This window comes from Silene latifolia, chromosome 11, assembly GCF_048544455.1.
Source record: "Silene latifolia isolate original U9 population chromosome 11, ASM4854445v1, whole genome shotgun sequence".
Taxonomy (NCBI): domain Eukaryota; kingdom Viridiplantae; phylum Streptophyta; class Magnoliopsida; order Caryophyllales; family Caryophyllaceae; genus Silene; species Silene latifolia.
In genome coordinates, this window is record NC_133536.1 from 5,721,770 (window position 1) to 5,744,950 (window position 23,181).

The 23,181-nt window shown below is 33.1% G+C and overlaps 4 protein-coding genes across 4 annotated transcripts; 2 read left to right on the forward strand and 2 right to left on the reverse strand.

The window, feature by feature from the left end:
* Positions 1-672: 672 nt before the first annotated feature.
* On the reverse strand, positions 673-3,434 carry LOC141610786 (GDSL esterase/lipase At4g10955). The gene is made up of 2 exons (XM_074429047.1): positions 2,959-3,434; positions 673-1,756 (listed from the first exon to the last, which is right to left on the reverse strand). The coding sequence occupies exons 1-2, from the start codon at positions 3,162-3,164 to the stop codon at positions 754-756; spliced, it is 1,209 nt and encodes a 402-aa protein (XP_074285148.1). The 5' UTR covers positions 3,165-3,434; the 3' UTR covers positions 673-753.
* Positions 3,435-5,932: 2,498 nt separating this feature from the next.
* Positions 5,933-7,196, reverse strand: LOC141612659 (serine/threonine-protein phosphatase 5-like). Its single transcript, XM_074431466.1, has one exon. The coding sequence runs from the start codon at positions 7,146-7,148 to the stop codon at positions 6,126-6,128; it is 1,023 nt and encodes a 340-aa protein (XP_074287567.1). The 5' UTR covers positions 7,149-7,196; the 3' UTR covers positions 5,933-6,125.
* A 1,249-nt stretch (positions 7,197-8,445) lies between these two features.
* On the forward strand, positions 8,446-9,131 carry LOC141612797 (PLAT domain-containing protein 3-like). Its single transcript, XM_074431548.1, has 2 exons — positions 8,446-8,475; positions 8,622-9,131. The coding sequence occupies exons 1-2, from the start codon at positions 8,446-8,448 to the stop codon at positions 9,129-9,131; spliced, it is 540 nt and encodes a 179-aa protein (XP_074287649.1).
* A 6,393-nt stretch (positions 9,132-15,524) lies between these two features.
* Positions 15,525-16,280, forward strand: LOC141612798 (PLAT domain-containing protein 1-like). Its single transcript, XM_074431550.1, has 2 exons — positions 15,525-15,593; positions 15,783-16,280. Exons 1-2 carry the CDS (start codon positions 15,525-15,527, stop codon positions 16,278-16,280), a joined length of 567 nt encoding a protein of 188 aa, XP_074287651.1.
* The last annotated feature ends 6,901 nt before the right edge of the window (positions 16,281-23,181 follow it).

Here is a 23,181-nt window from a genome sequence, read left to right on the forward strand (position 1 = left end):
TCTCGAATGAGATTGACCCAAATTGTCGGTAGGGATCTTACAGTCAACACCAAAAAACAAAATACAGAAGGAGATTTTCCATCATAATAGAACAAAGAGCACCATTAAAATGGTGGGATTTGTTCTTAAGTAGGTTTGATGGATTGTTTTGCCATTTATAAGAGACTTGGTTTCGATACAGCGTTAGACTAAAGTCTATTGATCAATAAAAGAGATGGAGTCGCAAAGAAAAGAGGAAAGTAAAAGTCGGTTCTTTGACATGTCATAAAAGTGTAGGGAAGATGTAGCTACAACAACTGCTAAACGACCCGCTCCATGAACAGAGGAGAAGATGAAGTCGCAAAGAAAAGAGGAAAGTACAACGGATTGACTAAAGCTGGTTCACAATTAATGTCGGTTCTTCGACATGTCGTAAAAGGCTAGAAGAGATGTAGCTACAATATATTGACAATGACACTTAACGATGCACAGATCAATTAGTAAATTCCGGCGTAAATGTCTTTGATTAACAAAGATACACACAATGTGTACCGAAAGTTCTCTTATATTCCTTCATATACAAAGAATTAAAGAACGTAATTGCTAAATCCCGCGCACTTTAAATATGGAATAAATTAAAACAACAAAATGCGCGGGATTTAGTAAAATTATGCGCGGGATTTAGCACGCTCCTTAAAGAAAAACAGAACAAGATTATATGACCTTCAATTGAAACCGGAACATATTGATCAGCTTCTCAACCAGAGTTTTGTGTTACCTCGGTTTCACAGTTACTTGTTGAGAATGCGGAAGTTGATACAAAGACTTGAGTTGTTTGCTAATCAACTTACTGTTATTTATAACGGTTTGTAGTTCGAGGTCGTCAGCCCACCATTGATCTAGTCTATGAGCATCAAGAAACTTTTGATTTCCTTTGGACAAAACAAAGAGTTTTGCACTGATGTTCGTGCCGCTGACAGGACCGACATTCTCCTTACCACCGCTGTTGGTGTTGTTGTCTACTTCTCCCCCGTTCCTGGTTGGATCAGCATAATAGCAGCAAACATAGTCGCTGTTATTCACGTACAGGTGCGGGACCCACTTGTTTAACCCTGGTGCTGACATCTTGTTTGGGTCTTCTAACAGCGGGGTAGTTCCTACCTCGGTTCCTGAAGGGAGCATGGACCTAAATCGTTTCCAAACAGCGCCAGCTTTTTCCCCGATATTTCTTAAACTCATGGCTAGGGAAACCGAAGGAGGGTTGAATAAATGAGCCTCGACAAAAATTCCTTCTTTAGCTAATCCTTTACCGATTTGGAGGGCAAACCCGGCTCCTAATGAATGTCCCGCAATACAAACATTGCCGCTTCCATACCTGTCAGCCAACGATTTCAATGCATCGAAAGCTATCTTGAATCTTACTGAACCCTTCAAGCTTTCCCAGGCCAGGAAACGAAGATCATCGGTTAGGTCCCTTCGAATAGTACAACTCTTGAGCAATGTTCCTCTTAGAGCTAAAACCGCTTTTGGGGCCCCACTAGGTCTTAAGAAGATGTAGTCAGCAAAAGCCGCTGACCTGTCCCATTCAAGAATCGCACCAAATATCGAGCCATCTCTTTCGTCAATCAAGGTTTGAGTTAGTTTGTACTTGAATGGCAACCACCATTTGGGAGCTAATGCGGTTTCTGCTGGTCTGTTTTCTTGTCTATCCAGCTCGAGTAAGTAAGCCGCTTGTATGAAACAAGCCATGACTGTTCTTTTATAATTCCCGTCTTTCCTTCATATGCATTCAAAGCAAACAATTTTAATCAGTAATTTCAGAATACATTTATAAATTACATACTACTGAATTTGAATTGCAGACTTGCATTCTTGCTTAAGACGATCTTAAGTTTAGACGACACTCACAAGTCACAACAGATTTGTAAAACGTTGATTTCAGCAAAACTTTATATAATTTGAATAGTTTCTACATAGTTTAGAAGCCATTGTTGCTCAACAAACAGATGAAAAACCCGAATCAATCCAGAAACTTGAGCAAATTGTAAATATAGGTAACACAAGCAACATTCCATTAACACACACCATACATCATCAACATTACCCTGTGATTCTGTGAAGTATGATCCCCATTTTACAAAGACACTCCTACCTAAGCAAAAAGACTGCGGAGCTAGGGGGCTAGCACTCTAGCAGAGGCGATCGCCCCAACTAAACAATTGGAAATTTGTACTCCCTCCGTCCCGGTCAATTGTTGTCTTTGGTTTTGGCACAAAGATCAAGGAAGGAAAGAGGAGGGGCCGAATTACTAAATTACAAGTGGACCAAATTAAGTGTAAATGATCAAATTGCTAATCAAGTTCATTCTTAAAATAGAAAGGACAATAATTGACTTAGACACCCAAAATGGAATAGGACAACAAATGACCGGGACAGAGGCAGTAATTTTTAGTTAGAAGTTTCCATTTTTTTTCTAGTTTACCTTACTCCTTTACAAAATCCCACCCCCAATCAAGGAAAGAGGGGCACCCAATTACCAAATGACAAGTGGAACAAATTAAGTGTGAATAATCAAATTGTTAATCAAGCTCATTCTTAAAATAGAAAGTACAACAATTGACTGAGACACCAAAAATGGAATAGGACAGCAAATGATCGGTCAGAGGTAGTAATTTTTAGTTAGAAGTTTCGATCTTTTTTCTAGTTTACCTTACTCCTTTACAAAATCCCACCCCCAATACTCCAAGTTTAATTTCTCGCCCATCTAACTATAAATCCTGGCTCCGTCACTAGATACAGTCAGAATAACTACATTCAGAAACACCCAATAAATTTGATCAATCAACAACAACATAGAACAACATCCAAATTCTCATACTTATAAAAATTCACAATTAAATTAATTAAAAATAAAATCAAAATATCAACATTAAAAATAAATAAATCCACGAGTAATTAACAACAAAAAGAAATACTAACCAGCTAGATTTAAGGATATCTCTCCAAGTTGGTGAAGAAAAATTTCGAGGACCAGATACATGAAAAGCAAAAGGGTGTGCTTCAACACCATTATTAATATTATTATTATTATTAATTCCGCCATTGTTACTCCCTTGAGCAACCTCCATTGTTGTTGTTGCAATCACAATTTCCTCAACTTTATGCTCTTCTAATATTTCTGCCATTAAAAATCACACTTTTTTAAATACCCACTTACAAATTGTCAATCTTTTCAAAGAATTGGATTCTTTTTTTATGAAAATTATGGACCTCACAATTAATTTAATATTATTCCATTAATTTGTCACATCATATGGTAAAAAAGAAAAATTAAAGATTTAATTGGATTAAACCCTTGAAAATGAATAATTTATGGGTTTTGATTAATTTTTAGGGAATTATTTTTGGGGAATAATGCAAGTGGGAAGAAAAGAAAAAGAGTGCAGAAAAAAAAAAAAAGGTTGAAAATCAGGGGTTTGGTGTTTATGTTAAGAAAATCTAATTAAGGGTTTTGTTTAAAGAAGGAAACGGAAAGATTAATGAGGTGGGGTCATGGTGGGTTTCTAGATTTATTTCCACAACGGTCATATTTCTCTCGTGTTGTTGTCGGGCATAGTTAACCTAATTATTGTGTGATTGTGATCATAAACCTCAAAAGCAATTTAAATATATGCCCGGTTTGGTAAACCGCATATTAGTCAATTTTTAACATATTCAAGGGTTTTAGCATATTTGATCAGTCAATATGCTGATTTTAGTATTTGGTAAATCATATTGAAACAACATATTTGGGGTCAATATGCTGTTTTACAATATGCTGCTTACCCCAACATATTGGTTAGCATATTCAAAACTAGGAAATTTTACTACATTTTACAAAAAAAAAACTAACAATTTACTAATCGTAATCTGCCAGTTACCAAATACTTAAATTAATTCTGCTAATTATAATATGCTAGTCAAACCTTCTATTAAAATTTGTCATTTTAATCTGCCTTTTCAATCTGCTTATACTGAAATTAATCCGCTGTTTATCAAACAGGACAATAGAGATGTTATAGATTGACCTGTTAAAATTTATCTGATTCGAATAAGGTTGATTTGAGATCCGAAAATAATTGAAAAATGTGACTTGGATTTGATCCGGTAAATTTGAATTAACCCGGCCTGAAAGGGACCCGACCCGAAGTGACTTGAAATAACCCCATAAACCCGAAATGGCTTGTGTAATACAAAATCTTCACCCGAAATGATCCAAAACGCTCGGACGCTAAAGGACCTAAAAAGTAACTCGGTATTTATTGACCCAACCCGAATCCGGCCTGAATAAGCAGTTTGCCAAATCTATAATATAAACCGCCTATATCACTACGGAAAAATGGCTCTCAGAGTCTCAGAGATTGAACTTGGGACTTCAAGTCATCCGACTAGTTTTTAAACACTTATTGTGATTAATTTTATATTTTAATTTTTTTTTGTGCATTGAACTTCTTATTTTAGCTTTAATGTATTAGGCAAGACTAGTCACACTCGCTGAACAATGAAAAAACTGTAATTAATTTAAAAAAATTGGAATCTTTTTCCTACTTCACTCTATCGTATTATTAGTAGGTCTAGATCACCCCTCCTGAAATTTTCCATCCCTTAACGTTAAATTCTAACTCCACCACTGCACTTAAATATTCAAGAAAAATAAAATTGAGGGCATAATAGTCATTTGAAAAGTAGGCTTTAGCGCGTTACTACTCATTTTACGTTAAGAGTTGATTAATTCGACAAGGGACAACTTGCAATGAGAGAATAGAAAGTCAAAGGCCAAAGAGAACTTCTCTTAATTCGAAATTTCATACACGCTTTACTTGCAATGAGAGCTTGGTTCACCTTTCAAGCATAGTGTCATGAAAGTGTCTATACTAACGGTAAGTCTAATTATAGACGGGAATATCCGTTTATAATAAGAGATGGGTCGTATCTCTCTTACAAAGAGGCAAATGGGAAGCTAAATAGTAACCCACTTGCCTCTTTGTGAGAGGGATTCGACCCGTCTCTTATTATAGACGGATATGCCCGTCTATAATGAGAATTTGTGCTTTAGGAACAATTTCTCGATCCAATTTATCACATATTTCCTCCGTCTTTTACTCAATAGTTAATCTTTGTTTGAAATTCTTTTAGAAAAAAATAAGATAGATAACTATTGACAGAACAAAAGAGAGCGACATAACACGCCTTTAAATTGTAATGTAATCTAAACTGGTATGAAAATCGTAAATTTGTAGACATCAAACTGAATATCGTCTTCTTTTAAAGTAAAATATTCGTTGAACACGATATGTCTATTATATACGTACCCGAAATATTAAATTTGAAAGGGATACACAAACACCCAAGTGTCGATAGTAAAACAAAAACTTTTATTATAGCTCATGCACGAACGTAACTACTAACAATAAGTCATATACGTAGTAATTTGGGTTTTAGTGGACTAAAATCCATAACAAAATAAAAATTGCTTTGAGAATTTAAGATCTTCTCGAGTTGCTAATAAGCATTTGGATGGTCATTCCGTCCTCAAAGCAACAACAACAAATCATACACGAATTGACAAGATCTTTGTGTATGACGGTTTTTTATATTTTTTATTTAAAAAAGGTTTTCTTAATACTGTACTACTTTTGTGATTTTGTCAATTGTCCACCATGGTTATTTTTAAATCTATTTTACATTATCCTTGTATAAAACCGCCATACACAAGACTATATCATCTAAGTTCATAGTAACAAAATTACAACTATATACTATATATTATCTCAGTTCCTCAAACGCATTATCAAATAAAAAGTAATTTCATTACATTCTCATAAAAAAAATACAAGTATAAACTTAATTTTACCATAATTAATAAGAATCTTTTATAAATATTTTCCTATTAGCCTTATTAATGTGTGCCCTTAGTACATACGTTAAAAAAACCAAAATACGAGATTGCAAGTAGTTTTTGGGCAAATCATTAAGGTTAAGAAGACCAAGATACCGAAAAACAATACCAAAACTCGAGACTTGGTTACGCTAATTGCAACGATTTGAAGTTCACAATCGACATCTGTAATCGACAAATCATAACACCACCGAGTGACACCATATCATTAGAAATCGAAATCAAAAAGTTCGGTACACGTGAAATTATCATAAAGCATTGGCATAGTCTCAGGATGTGGCACGGCCGAGAACTTGGTAACATTAAATCTCAATTTCGGGGCTTCGAACCGAAGAAAAGCTCCCTCATTACCAAATTGATCACAATAATTCGGAGCCGAAAAAACCGTAACAACCGTACCATTATGCTCAAATTCATACCCTTCTTGTTTCACCTCATGTGACCTTACTAATAAAATCAACTCATTATCTTCCAAAAACTTTTTCGTCACGTCCGGGCCGAATTTTAGGCCCACACCCCGTGGGCTCGGACCTCTACCCAGGTCCGAGCCCGGATCACTCCATAATAACTCACACATTAGTCCTTCTTGGGGAGGTTCTCTAAATCGGTCAATTGCACGGATATCGGATAATTTTACGCCGTCTTCACTAAATAGACCGCCATGTGTCACAAATACCTTATTATTAATCACATGAGCTAAAGGTAAGCAACAAAAAACTTGAGCAAATAAATCAACAAAAGTATAATTCAATTTCGTCTTGATCTCGGATTTGAACCCGTAATACTCGTTCATGCTCTTGCTTTCGTGATTTCCCCTAGCTAAAAACATTGAATTCGGGTATAAACACTTGAACGCGAAAAGCGTAAGTATAACTTCAATTGAAAACGACCCTCGATCAACAAAATCGCCATTAAATAGATACGGGTTATCTTCGGACGGATATCCATTAATCTCGAATATGTTAATTAAATCGTAAAATTGTCCGTGAAGGTCACCACACACGGTAATATGTTTTCCGTCGGGTACACTTATATCGACAAGCGTAGGCAATTGAAATAATAAATCACGGGTTCGTACGAGGATTTGATATGCAAACTTTTCGTGTAGACAAATTTCGTTCTTAAAGTCGTCTATCATGCTCTTTATAAATTCTAAGGTAATTGATTCGCCTTTGAATCTTGGCCCGGAATAATTTGGGTCGACCACATTGAGTTCGATTGGAATAGGCATCGTTGGCGAATATTTGTTGCTCGTAATGACTTGAGAATTTTTGGTGCGACTGGGACGGAGGGAGTATATTACGGAAAGTGGGAATACTTGTGTAGGTTTGATATTATGTAACAAGGAATATTTGATGTGTATATATACAAAAAAAATTGTCTAACACTTTCCTAAACCGTATAGATGGTTAGAGTTGGATTAGGAAAATACCACTTCAATTAATTAAAAATAAGAAAAATAATTAAATTTTTATCAAATGGTAATTTTTTTGTAATTCCGTAGCTTGGTCTTTTGCTGGTAGGAAGTCAAATAGAGTAGCACACGAGCTTGCTCATGCTCGTCCGTGAGGACTTGGCATGCATTAATGGCACCCACATATCGGTTTTCTTTCAAAAAAAGAAAAAGACAAAGAAAAAGAAAAACAATAGTTTTACTTTTTTTTTTTTTTTTTTTTTTTTTTTGGGTTTAGTGGTCAGGAACTTTAGGGTATTAAATTTATGGAGCGAATTACACCCGCAGTGTTTAATTCGTACCAAGTTTTTTATTCGTTTTTGAAATACACTTCACCTTCGAAACCAAGCTTGTATACATGGGCGTCTTAAATCAAATGGAGACCCGGTGTACCATAAAAAAATGAGGCACTAAATATGAATGTATAAGTGTAGTACATATCGAGGTTTGTATAGAATTTTATTAGTAAAACTTATAAATTCAGTGGCCAAAACTGAAGGCCCGATTCTGTCGCCCGTGGTCGCCCGGGTATTAGACGCCCCTGCTTGTATATAACGTTACAAAGGTTTATGGGCCTAAAATCCGACATTCTCTTTTGAGTTCTGTTCTTTGTAATCAACACAATATGGGTCCGATTAAGAAAAGCACTCCATGCCAAATCCGAAGAACCATATCGATCAACCGACATACAGGATATTGCATACAACTATTTATTTAGTGTAGCTGCGCAATCAATGATAAGTTTTTCTGTAATGCAAGTTTAAGGTTTAACATGTATGCCCGTATTATTATGATTTTGAGCACTAACAAACATGTTCATTATTCTCAAATACGCGTTAGTTGCGTTATAAAAATATTTAATTCAATTAATTATTGTATGGGTTTTGCACTTATAAATTGAGATGATTTATCATTTAAACTTATACTATAATACATTTCAAGAAACAAATAACAAGAATTGAGTACGTAATAACATGGGAAATCATAATAATGCCCTAACTACTCTTATGTTATTTCTCGCATTTGCATCTATTACACACTTTGTAAGTATCTCCTACTCTTTAGAGACCTAGCAATGATCATGATCGATTTACGGGCAATGATGGTATTATCGCATCGTCAATGTTTATGGTTTTTATTTATGTTTAATGCATGGTTTGCTTGCTAAATGTTAAGGATATCAAATCTATCCTCATCAAGTTCTTTGCAAAATGTATTGTTATATTAATAAATGCTTGTAATTTTATGCAGAATGTGGTTGAGGGCCTTGAGGCTGACACTTGCCAACATTATATTTTGGTGAAGACTGGCAATGTTAAAAGTGCGGGTACAGATGCACGTGTAACAGTCAAGTTATATGACGCGCAAGGTCAAATGATTGAATCCACTAATTTACAAGAAAAAGGAACTGACAAGGGCAAGCTGAGACTCCATTATCGACCAATTGAGGGACGTCTAGGTGTTCAAGAAGTTTATTATAGTGATCCCTACAACTATTTTGAGAGAAATCAATTGGACTCTTTCACTATCGAATCTAATTGCCATACTTCTAAACTTTGTAAATTAGAGTTAAGCCATGATAATACAGGCACAAAACCCGGTTGGTATGTTGACTATTTAAGAGTTCAAACTAACTATCCTAACGATATACCAAGATTGGCTTTTGAAGATACTAAGTTTGAAATTAACCAATGGCTTGCTAAGGACGAGAAGCCAAACTCGCTTAGCGTTCAAAAGAATTTATGCGGATCTTCTAATTAATATTGAAAAATGAGATGATGTCGCTGTTGACAATTGTAATATGCTCTTATGTAGATCTATATAAGTAGTCAGTCAAATACTTGTGTTTTGTATTTGTTTTCATGTTTAATACTAGTTTTAATCCCGTGCAATTTGCACGGGATTGCAGTTTTTAGTGTTGTCATTTTTGAATAATGTTTAAAAGAATGATTAACCGTATTTAAGATTTTCGATTTGTAATATAATTTTATATGCAATTACTGAGTATGTATATAGGTATATGAGTTATGACCGACGTACTAAAAATATTATAATATTAAAAACACAGTTTATATTCAAAGTATATCAAAACATAATGAACCTATATAAATTTGAAATATCATAACATTGTTACAATATACAATCATAAGTAAATGGTAATACAAAAATCTCAAAATTTTCTTTATTATATATGCATTTTTCATTGTCACAACTTACTCATAAATTAGAGTTGTCAACCCATTTTCACTTATGATGCAACGTATTGTTAAACCACAAATTCTCATTATAGACGGATAGTGGTAGTGTCCCTCTCACAAATGAAAGTGGGTAGTGCAAGTGGGTGGAAAATGGATACCCCCACTTGCCCTCTCACTTTAATTTTGTGAAAGAACCACTATCCGTCTATAGCTATAGATGGATAGTGGCCGTCTATAATGAGTCGGACTGTTGTTAAACATGTGTAAACACCAATCTTGGAAAATAACAACATTATTATCATATACAACCAAATAACTGTTTTATTAGGCAAGATTATACATTTTAAGGTGAGTTTTGTAGTTTTAATTATTATAGTCGTTGCTTTCCCAAACCCCATCATGACTGTCCCCAAAGCCCGTCATTACTCGTATTTTTGTGAATGTTAAGTAGTCTATTATGGTATTTTTCTTTTGTAATTTCATGTAACCATTTTTTAATCGTGTCATTATTGTTTGGAGCGATTTTTTCAAATAATATTTATGTGAAGCTTTACTCATGAACTCTTGAATAGTTACTTTTTACAATAACTAAAATTTTCATCCAAGAATTTTTATGCTAGATTTTTTTTTTTTTTTTTGTGTTTTTGTCATTTTCTTATTTTTGTTGCTCTAAATCAATTTTTTAGATTAGTTATTATTTTTAATATTTTTGATATACTGATATGATTATCTTTCAACATATTGATGGTAAATGTATGTTAATGTTATTTATATACAAAATTAAAAATGGATATAACTTTATTTGATTTACTTGATATAGTTTAACTAACATTTTTGGTCATATTGTTAAAAAAATTCTTTAAAGTAACTAATTTTAAAATGTCATTTATTTGATTTACTTGATTTGTTAAAATTGAAAATGAAAATAATACTAATCAACGTACAAAATATTTACTAAGTTGTAAACACTGATGTAAAAGAGTCAACCAAAACAATTAATTCTCATGTGTTCTCAACATGGTCCACCACTACTGATTTTTTGGAAAAAAAAGAAAAAAAAATCTATATATATATATATATATATATATATAAAAGAGAGTTTTTTTCGAGCGATCTGAGAGCGTCCACATCATCAAAAATCAATTTAGGAAAGTATAATTTTTGATGTAAAAAATAAAGTAGAGAATCTTTTAATTATTATAATATGTATATTTCCTAAATTATATTCAAGTGATATTTGTAATTTTTATATCAAACTTTTACATTTCATTTGGCAAAAAAATACCGTTCAAAAAATTATGAAAATAATATAATTAGCTTTGTGGTAAAAAATGCTATCATTAGAGTATAGATTTCATATTATTTGCACACATTAAAGATGGTGTACTTTTTAATATGTAAAATTGTGTACTTTTTAGTATGTTTTGTCCCACATTGGAAAATAAGTAGGTGTGGTGAAATATACTACATATAAATAGTAGAATTGTCCCACATCGAAAGATTAGTATAAGGTAGTGTGTTCCTAAGATTATAAATAGGAGACATATTTGGAACTTATGTATCAACCCAAAATTTTTTGAGTCTCATAAATATTGTTTTAAAGAGCTCTCTTAAGATTTTCTATTATTATCTCTACGATATGATATAAAAAAATATAGTGGAGATTGATGATAACTACTCAGGAAAGAGTTAAGAACATGAACAAGAGAAGCAAAAATCACTTAATATTGGTGTCACATAGGCAACCTATAATGAACAACATTACAACATACACAAAGTTAAAGTACAATACAAAACAAAGAGTTTTACTAATGGTTGTCTCCTAACACAGTACAAAACTAAAGATTTTACTAATGGTTGTCTCCTGAATGCACTAATAGAGCGCCCTAACACATTACAAAACTAAAGATTTTACTAATGGTTGTCTCCTGAATGCACTAATAGAGCGTTAATGTGTCGTTATATGTACGATATAGAGATCCCTATCTAATGGTCGTCGATCAAGACTAAGTGGGTTTACCTTCAAAGAAAAATAATACGTATACAATAATGGTGTTTTTTTTAAGAAGAGGCATTTACTTCTTGGTATGTTATATCTTTCACATTGAAAAATAATGTAGGCATGATGAACATACTACGTCTAAATAATTAAATTATGTATCTCACATCGAAAGATTAGTATATAAAAGATATGTACTTTTTAGTAGGGTGAAATTTAAATAGGAGGCATCTTTAAAACTTAGGTATTAACACAAAAAATTTATATATAAAAGATATGTACTTTTTAATATGTTATATGTCCCACATTGAAAAATAATGTAGGTGTGGTGAATATATTATGTATAAATAATAGAATTGTCTCATATATATACATTTTCTATATTATATTAAAGTGATGTTTATAATTTTGATATAAAAACTTTATATTTCATTTGACAAAAAAGTATCGTATGAAAATTATATAATTAGATGGTGACAAAAAAAATGCTATCATTAGAGTGTAGATTCTATTGTATTTTCTCATTATTAAATCGAGTTGATGTCAAAGTAGGTGCGAAAAAAAATGGTCTACTTAGTATGTTATTTGTCCTACATTGAAAAGTAATGTAAGTGTGGTGAATATACTATGTATATATATTAGAATTGTCCCACATCGGAAGATTACCATAAGGCAGGGTGATCTTATGATTATAAATAGAAGTCATAACCCAAAATCTTTTGAGTCTGTTAAGTATTGTCTTGGAGGGCTCTTAAAAGTTTATATCATTATTTTCTACCTATAGATTTTATATGTCCCACATTGAAAAATAATGTAGGTGTGGTAAATATACTACGGTTAAATAATATAATTAGAATTGTATTAAAAAAAATTCTATTATTAGAGTATAATTAAGTTCATATCATTTGCATATATTTTAATTATGATAAAAAAAATAGAAAACAGACGTATGAATATTAATAGATAGTATAGTATTTGCTTATTATTAAATCGGATTGGATGTCGAATTAGGTTCAAAAAATATGGTGTACTTTTAAATATGTTATTCGTCTCACATTGAAAAATAATGTAGGTGTGATAAATATATACTACGTATAAATAGTTAAATTGTCTCACATCAGAAGATTATCATAAGGTGATCCCATGATTATAAATAGGATTTATCCTTGGAACTTAGGTATCACCCCAAATATATTTAATCTCTCAAAGTATACTTATTATATAAGAGATTTTAAATATAATCATGAATTAAATATTAAATTTTTAAAGTTGTAACATTTTTTTAGGTGGGAGAAAGAGCGATAAAATGGTAAATATTATAATGGAAATTTTTCATTGTACCCTCGAATTTTGGTAGATTACACATAATACCCCTAATTTTAAGTTTCTACATATAATACCCTTGTGTTTAATTTTTTTCATAATACCGTTACTCCTATGAGTAACTGAGCATGTCATGCTATTTGTGTTTTATTATTTAGGTATTAGATGTTAGTTTATTAAATAAAATATGGAATTAGGAATTAGATGATGAAGTGTTTGTGTAATAGATAACAAAAGAAAAAGGAGTCACAAGTCATAGGAGTAATGACGAAAGTTGTCAAATGGTATTCTAGGAAAGAAAAAGGTGAACACAGGGGTACCATTTGTACAAACTTAAATTAGGGGTACCATGTGTAATCTATCAAAGTTCAAGGTTAACATGAGAAATTTCCAATATTATAATGATATAGTTAGCTAAATTTTCATTTAAAAGAGAGATATCTGTACCAATAAAACAATAAAGGGGATATTATTCTTTAATTGTTATTTTATTGCCATGTCATCAAACTTAACGTCCATTTAACAGCCTTTACATTAGGGGTACCATAGGCAAAAAAAAATGGAACCTTAAGGGTACCCTAGGCAGATTCTTAAAAGTAGGGGTAACATGGAAAATCTGACAAAATTAAGGGGTACTACGGGACATTTCCGTATCTCAATTATGATAAAAAAAAATGAAGAAAAACAACGTACAAATATTAATGGAGAGTACTTGATCATATTATTAAATTTAAATATAACTATTATATATAATGAGTAGCAATTGTCCGTATTCAGTATTCGGGATCTGGTTGGATGTCGAACTAATTGCCAAAAAGATGGTCTAATTCTGAGTATGTTATTTGTCCCACATTGAAAAACAATGGAGGTTTGATGAATATATACTACATACAAATAGTAGAATTGTCCTACATCAGAAACATAATCCAAGTTTGGTGAATATATTACTTATAAATAGTAGAATTGTCCCACATCGAAAGATTAGTATAAGGTGGGGTGATTATATGATTATAAATAAGAGTTAACTCACGTATATATTAATCTTTTATTTTTTTTGAAAGAGATATTTTAATAATATGTAAACAAATCATTAGACATAGAATGTAAACATTAAACTCTTATAACATTTTTTTTTTCCATTATAAATAAGTTAATTACCCCGTTGCAACGCACGGGCATTCAAACTAGTTGCATATGATGACGTGGTTTAATGAGGATGCTTTAAATGTTCCTGTATTTATAAAGATAAGATGTTTGTAAAGTGTGACATCTTTTTTGTATGAGTCTTACTTAACATTTCATTATTTATAATGTAATAATGAGATTTGAGAGTGAAATGTTTTTTCTTAATATCATGATTATTACTACCTCTGTCTAATTAGGTTGTTATTTATTTGACTTTTTTGTGAGAGGTATTTTGAAACAAACATAATTATTTATTGAAACGGAGGAAGTATTATGTTTGCAAAACCCTAATATTCATCTAGCACAACCGGTCACTCCATAGCAATTCACACATGACCCTTCTTGGGGAGGTTTGCAAAACCGGTCAGTAGCCCAAATGTTGGATAGTTTAACACCGTCGTTACTGAATAACCCGCCGTGAATTACCAAGACCTTGTCGTTGATGAGATGAGCCAAGGCCCAAGGGTAAGCAACAAACGCTCCCTCACTAAAGAGACCACCATGTGTGACCTTGTTATTAATCGTATATATTATGGAAGGTGCGAATAATTGTGTAGCTTTGATATGTAACAAGGAATATTTGATGTGTGTATATATATACAAAAAATTGTCCAACACTTTCCTAAACCGTATAGATGGTTAGAGTTGGATTAGGAAAAGACCACTCCAATTAAAAATAAGAAAAAACAATAATTAAAATTTTTATCAAATTGTAATTGTTGTAATTCCGTAGCTTGGTCTTTTGCTGGTAGGAAGTTAAATAGAGTAGCACATGAGCTTGCCCATGCTCGTCCGTCATAATTTGGCATGCATTAATGGCACCCACATTGGTTTTCTTTCAAAAAAAGAAAAAGAAAAAGAAAAACAATAGTTTTTACTTTTTTTTTTTTTTTTTTTTTTGGGTTTCGTTGTCAGAAACTTTAGGGTATTAAATTTATGGAGCGAATTACACCCGCAGTGTTTAATTCGTACCAAGTTTTTCATTCGTTTTAGAAATACTGTAATACACTTCACCCTCGAAACCAGCTTGTATACAACATTACAAAGGCTTATGAGCCTAAAATCCGACATTCTCTTTTGAGTTCTCTTCTTTGTAATCAACACAATATGGGTCTAATTAAGAAAAGCGCTCCACACCAAATCCCAAGAACCACATCGATCAACCGACATACAGGATATTGCATACAACTATTTAGTGTAGCTGGGCAATCAATGATAAGTTTTTCTGTAATGCAAGTTTAAGGGTTACAAACATGTATTCACGAACTATTATGATTGAGCGAGCACTAACAAACATGTTCATTATTCTCAAATACGCGTTAGTTACGTCATAAAAATATTTAATTCAATTAATTATTGTATGTCTTTTGCTCTTATAAATAGAGATGATTTATCAATTCAAACTTATAATTCATTTCAAGAAACAAATAACAAGAAGTGAGTAATAACATGGGAAATCATAATAATGCCCTAACTGCTCTTATGTTATTTCTCGCCTTTGCATCTATTGCACACTTTGTAAGTATCTCCTACTCTTAAGAGACCTAGCAATGATCATGATCGATTTACGGTCAATGATGGTATTATCACAATGTTAATGTTTATGGTTTTTATTTATTTTTGATTTTGATCCTTTAATTAAGTTTTATGCATGGTTTGCTTGCTAAATGTATTGTTATATTAATAAATGCTTGCGATTTTACGCAGAATGTGGTTGAGGCTAAAATTTGCTACCATTATATTTTGGTGAAGACTGGTAATGTTAAAAGTGCGGGTACAGACGCACGTGTAACAGTTAAGTTATATGACGCGCAAGGTCAGATGATTGAATCCACTAATTTACAAAAAGACGGAACTGATCAGGGCGAGCTGAGAGTCCGTAACCAACCCGTTGAGGGACATTGGCCCTACGTTAGAGAAGTTTATTATAGAGATCCCTACGACTATTTTGAGAGAGATCACCTAGACTCTTTTACTATCAGGTCTAATTGCCATACTTCTAAACTTTGCAAATTAGAGTTGAGCCATGATAATACAGGCACAAAACCCGGTTGGTATGTTGACTATTTAAGAGTTCAAACTAAATATCCCGGGGATTTGCTCGCTTTTGAAGATACTAAGTTCAAAATTAATCAATGGCTTGCTAAGGACGAGGAGCCAAACTCGCTTAGCGTTCAAAAGGACTTATGCGGATCTTCTAATTAATATTGGAAAATGAGATGATGACGTTGTTGACAATTGTAATTTGCCCTTATGTATATCTACATAAGTGGGCGGTCAAGTACTTATGGTTTGTATTTGTTTTTATTTTTAATATGTTTGCAAAGTGTGCCATCTTTTATAAGAGTGTTACTTTTACATTTTATTATATATATAATGTAATTGATGTTATTTCATAATGAGATTTGAGAGTGAAATGTTTTTTCTTACTATCTTAGTTTTAAAAAGGATACCTCGCTCGTTTTAATGTTTTGTCGAAACCTCCATCTTAAGAGAGACTTCTCAGTAATCTAAGATAGTAAGATATTACATGTATTTTTTCGATAGATCATTAAAGGTTGAGAATACAAAGATATCGAACAAGCAGTACCAAAAATTGAGACTTGGTTATACTAAATGCAAGGACTTGAAGATCGTAATCAACACAATTGAGCATCACACCGAAAAAACCCTGACAACCATACCATTATGTTCAAATTCATACCCTTCTTGTTTCACCTCATCAGGTGACCTTACTAATAAAATCAACTCATTATCCTCCAAAAACTACTTTGTCACGTCCGGGTCGAATTTTAGTCCTACACCGGGCGGGGGGGTTCGGACCTCTTCCCGGGTCTGGGCACGGATCACTCCATAACAATTCACACATTAACCCTTCTTGTGGAGGTTCTCTAAACCGGTCAATTGCGTGAATATCGGATAATTTTACGCCGTCCTCACTAAATAAACCACCATGTGTCACAAATACCTTGTTATTAATCACATGAGCTAAAGGAAAGCAACAAAAGACTTGAGCAAATAGGTCAACAAAAGTATAGTTAAATTTCGTCTTGATTTCGGATTCAAACCCATATTACTCGGGTATAAACTCTTGACCTGTCCATCCGAAACCACCAACTCGAAAATGACGCGATAAAAAATAACTCTAATTGAACCAAAATGACTTGAAATGGCGTTTTCTCTCTTAATCATTAACCCCAAAATGACCCGACCCGCTTGGCCTGACCACCATATCGAAATGACTTGAAATGGCCCAAAATCCGAATTAACCCGAAAAAAAAGGAGGAACCGGAACTGACCTGACCCAAATTGGTCAAATCCAAACCCGACCGACTGACCCGTTTACCAGGTCTAAATTCCTGTCCCTCCGACTTCAAATTAAAGGATGCATTTGATTCAACGTTTCCTCCACTTCGTCTGCCGAGTTTCTTCATTGGACATATATAAAATAAACCCAATGATAAAGAGAAGGCGTTTATATTCTATCAATTCATGGACTATACAACCAGTTGTATATGTTGTACGGTATAGAATCTGAGTTTTGTGATAAAGTATCCGAGCTTTATGTTAAAGAATATGAGCTTTATTAGAAAGTATCGAGCTCATCCACTTACACATTAAAATCATGAATTTTGAATTAGCTCAGAAAGAATACATATAAGTTCGGATTCTTATACCTTGGTTGTACAATGTTTATGGTACAACTGGATGTATAATCCTATTTGTGATATTCTATTAAGCATCAATCAGCCGGCATAGAGTATAATACATGAAGTATATCTTCTATATGATACAGAGTACTATGATAATGTAGACGAATAAATTAGAAAATCAAATAAATATAGTTTAGCATAGCTGGGGCAATCAACAAGAAGATTTTCGGCAAATAATGGAGGTTTACGAACATGTGTGCACGATTACTATTATCAATGATCACTAACAAACACGCACTTATAAATAGAGTCGTGATTATTGATTAAATCACTTCAAAAAATAATAAACAAGAATTAACTAATTAACTATGAGAAATCACAATGATGCCCTAATTACTCTTACGCTATTTCTCGTCTTTGCATTTATTGCACACTTTGTAAGTATCATAATTCATAATTTATGGTTTTGATTTAATGTATATTTTAATTTTAGTCTCTTTTGTTAAACTTGATGCATGGTTTATTATTACTTGGAAATTAAATGTCAAGGATATCATATTTATCCTGAATGATCACGGTTCTTTGCAAATGGATTATATATATATATATATATATATATATATATATATATATATATATATATATATATATATATATATATATATATTAATTAATGTTTGCAATTTTACGCAGAATTTGGTTAAGGCTACTCCTGCTTGCCGACATTATATTTGGGTGAAGACTGAGGATGTCAAAAATGCGGGTACAAACGCACGGGTAACACTGGAGTTATATGACGCGAAAGGTCAGATGATCAAATCCAGTAATTTAGAAGGAGATGGAACAATGCCTGGCGATATCATATTCAACTCGGTAGCTTCACATATATATAGAGAACACAAAGCCCACGACTATTTTGAGCAAAATAACCTAGACTCTTTCACTATTAGGTCTGATTGTCATACTTCTAAACTTTGCAAATTAAAGTTGAGCCATGACAATGCAGGCACAGCTCCCGGTTGGAGGGTTGACTATGTAAGTGTTCAACGGGATAGGTTCAGCCCCGAAAAGTACGATACAAAGTTCAAAATCAATCAATGGATAGGTAAGGACCAGACCGTTGTAAAGGACTTATGCGGATCTTCTAATTAATATTATTGGAAAATGAGATGATGACGTCATTGACAATTGTAATTTTATTTCACCTTATGTTGATCTACATAAGGGCCGGTCAGTTAAGTAATTGTGGTTTGTATTTGTTTTCATATTTAATATGTTTGCAAAGTGTGCCATCTTTTATAAGATTGTTGTTTTTACGTTTTATTATATCATGTAATTGATGTTATTGGACTATGAGATTTGAGAGTGAAATATTTTTTCCTTAATATCATGATTATATATTATGTTTGCAAATTGTTTAATCTTCTACCTAGTTCGACTAATACGACTTGCACGAGAAGTAATCGATAACGAAACCATTAAGATTGATGATTGATGATTGCACGAGAACTGACATTACTCGGTTTGTAGACACCGAAATTTTATATTTTGGTAGATACTTATTAGATGGCATATCCCCCTACTACTAAGAGAATAAAAATTATCTTAGTTTTCCCTCCAAAAATCATCTAGCTAAATAAGGTAATAAATAAATTTTTTTTCCATTACATTATTATCTTTTCAATAAATATATTCTTATAAATAAACCCTAATTTTTTAAATAAATTCATACTTATAATTTTTTCATTAAAATAAAATAAAATAGATATTAAATTATAAAGTATAAGTTGCTAAATTTTTCAGTAATGCAATAATTATTACTGTAAAGAATAACTTGACACATGTTTACTATTAGCTTCGTGACAAAAAACACACTAAAAAAATTCACAACTTAAATAATTTTTTTTTATTAGTTTCCATTTCAATTTTTTTGTTTCATATCAAAATACAATGGAGTGAACTGATAAATATTAATGAGGTGCAAATTTTAAAAGTATAAATCCTCCTATCCTCCTATATACTAATAAAATACAACTTCTCTAAAGTTTTCCCTCCAAAGTGCTCAAACTTATATATGGAAACAAATTAGATTTTCATTTATTAAACTAATTTTCATTTAAAATAATCTATACATAAAAACTGTATCTCCTATTATTAACTTCGTGACGAAAAAAGATATTTTTAAAAAAAAATTGATGTAGTTAAAATATTTTCATAAAAAACACAATTCATGGAATTATTTAATTCTTTTGATTAATTTTAATATTAGTTATTTTTTATAAAAATTCGCGAGATATAAATCTAAAATCTATAACTAATACACTAAAAATTAAAAGGCCTATATTTACCGCGCTTTTGCACGGGATCTACACTAGTTTAGTATTAAAGAGATAATTATCAATAAAGATTATTATAATATCTTAGGATATACGGAGTACTAGATAATATTCACTCATTTCCTTGGAAATTGGTATGGCTTTTTCCGTTTTCAAGTAAATTTCCTCTTTTTATCTGGAAGCTTGCCCATCACATCATCCCAACGAAGACGCTCCTGGCCCATAGAGGATTTCGTCTTGATACTTTTTGTCCTTTACGTCGAGCGGATATGGAAACTCCTGAGCATTTGTTCCGCTCCTGTGACGTAATTCAACATGTCTGGCGTTCTTCGTTACTTGGCATACACTCCTTGGCTTATCCAAATGTCTCTTTCGTCCGATGGTTAGCTGATCATATTTCATATCTTCATCGAACATCTTCAACTGGGTTTAATTGTTTACTTTATTTTTATGCGATCTTGAGATCCATCTGGCTCACCCGTAACTCTATTGTTTTTGAGAATTGTGAGATTGTGCCTGTACACATCCTTCATTTAGCTGAAGCATTACATCACTCACACTTGCAATTGCCTTCTCTCCGATACGAAGGAGCTCCAACCCGAGTACTTCAGATTACCGCAGTTAATCATCTTTCAACTTTGCAGTCTTCACTTTCTTACCGGCTCTACATCTGTAGGAATTCTCTACAGAATGGTTATACAGCTATGGTTGAGTCAGACTCTTGCATGCCTGAATTCTCCTACATGCGTGCCTCATCCCCTTTTGCTGCCTATTCTCAAGCCTTACTCCAAGTTATGTCGTGCCAAGAGACAGCTACATCCCCCGTAATTACCTTTGTGGTACCATCACGAAAATTATGTTCAGTTCTGGCTTCTCAAAAGTCAGTACCAATAGATGTGCGAAATTCACTTCATGCAATTCGCACACTTCTTCGTTTACATCGTAGTTGGTCGGTTAGTCTAGCTACTGGTTAACTTACTGAAATTTGGTTATATCTGTAATGACGTTTTAATTTCGTTTAAATATATCGGTTTACTTTTGTCGAAAAAAAAAAGGAACAGCAAGTCTCATTATAGATGGGAATATCCGTTTATAATAAGAAACGGGTCGTATCTCTCTCACAAAGAGGCAAGTGGGAAGCCAAATAGTAACCCACTTGCCCTCCCACTTGCCTCTTTGTGAGAGGGATTCGACCCGTCTCTTATTATAGACGGATATGCCCGTCTATAATGAGAATTTGTGCTTTAGGAACAATTTCTCGATCCAATTTATCACATATTTCCTCCGTCTTTTACTCAATAGTTATCTTTGTTTGAAATTCTTTTAGAAAAAATAAGATAGCTAACTATTGACCGAACAGGAGAGAACGACATAACACACCTTTAAATTGTAGGGTTATTTAATAGGAATAATCCAACCTAAGCCTCTCCTTCCCCGTTTAATCCATCCTATTGATTATCCCATATTAATCCTATCTTTACTATCATTTAACTTATTTTGCACCACGCCTCATGTTGACTTGTTGTACCCGGTAAAGGTCACTAATTAGCAGGTTTCCTTATTTTTACCCTATTTTTTTACACCTTCCTTCCTATTTTAAGACATCTAATTACATCTATCATCACTCCTTTCATTTTTCTGGGTTCATCCTCAATGTTAATTTCTCCCCCTTTCATTTATCTTCTCTAATTTATGGGTTCAGCCATAAATCTGGTCTTCTTCTTCTTCTTCTTCTTCTTCAACAAATTCCCATATTACAACTCTCCCCAGATTCCCAATTCACCAAACAACCATTCAACATAACTAAGTACCCATCTCAGACTTAAAAGCCCATTTTCTTTCTTCAAAACTAGAAAAAGTACTTTTATTTATGTTATTGTTCTAATTTTACCTTTTACAATTTTCCTTGCTTTTTCTCCTCCTTCATCATCGTTTATTCGTCTTCTACTTGGTTTGTCAATATGTTTAATGTTTGATGTTGTTGCTGGGCTGCGACGGGGATGCGGCTAAGAGTGAGGAGGAGGTGTAGCCGGGTCTGGGAGGTGGAAATGGTGGCGCCCGTGGCGTGTATGCTTAGGTGGTTCGGTGGTGTGGGCTTAAAGTGATGCGGTTCAGTGGTGGTGGTGAACATACGGTGCGGTTCCATGGCGATGATTTTTAGTGTTTGGTGAAAGAGGAGGCGAGAGATGAAGATGGAAGGTTGAAGGGGATGAATATTGAATAGGATGTAGTCAGTGTCATTGTTTTAACTATTTTAATTTTTTTTTTATTTCTAAGGGTCCGTTTGGATTGAAGGAATTGGAGAGAAAGGGAGGGGAGGGAAAGGGAGGGATTTAATTTCTTTTGTTTGGATAAAAAATATGGGAGAAAGGAAATGGAAGGGGAGAGAAATGAGAGGACTTATTTTCCCTCCTATGTAACAAACTATAATCTTTCCAAAGGTGTGAAGATTTGGAAAGAAACATTATTTGACTTAATTATACCACCAACATCCTTCAATCCTCCATCCATTCTTCATCTCCCTCCTTCCTCCCCTTCCATTTCTCTTCATAATTTTTGTTATCCAAACACCCACATTCCATTTGCCCTCCCCTTCTCTCCCCTCCCTTCACCTCCCCTCACTCCCCCTCCCCTCCCCTTCCCTCCTAAAATTGTATCCAAACGGACCCTAAGGGGTGACTTGTTTAACAGGTTGCCCTTTCAACGTATCAAAATAAGTTAAATGATGGTAAAGATCAGATTAATATGGGATAATCAATAGGTTGGATTAAATGGGGAAGAGGAGACTTATGTTGGATTATTGTCATTAAATAACCCTAAATGGTAATGTAATCTAAACTGTTATAAAAATCGTAAATCTGTAGACAATGTCGTGTTCTTTTAAAGTAAAATGTTCGTTGAACACGATATGTCTATTTTGTACATACCCGAAATATTAAATTTGAAAAGGATACACAAACACCCAAGTGTCGATAGTAAAACAAAAACTTTTATTATAGCTCATGCACGAACGTAACTACTAACAATAAGTCATAACTCATACGTAGTAATTTGGGTTTAGTGGACTAAAATCCATAACAAAATAAAAATTGCGTTATCGAGTTGCTAATAAGCATT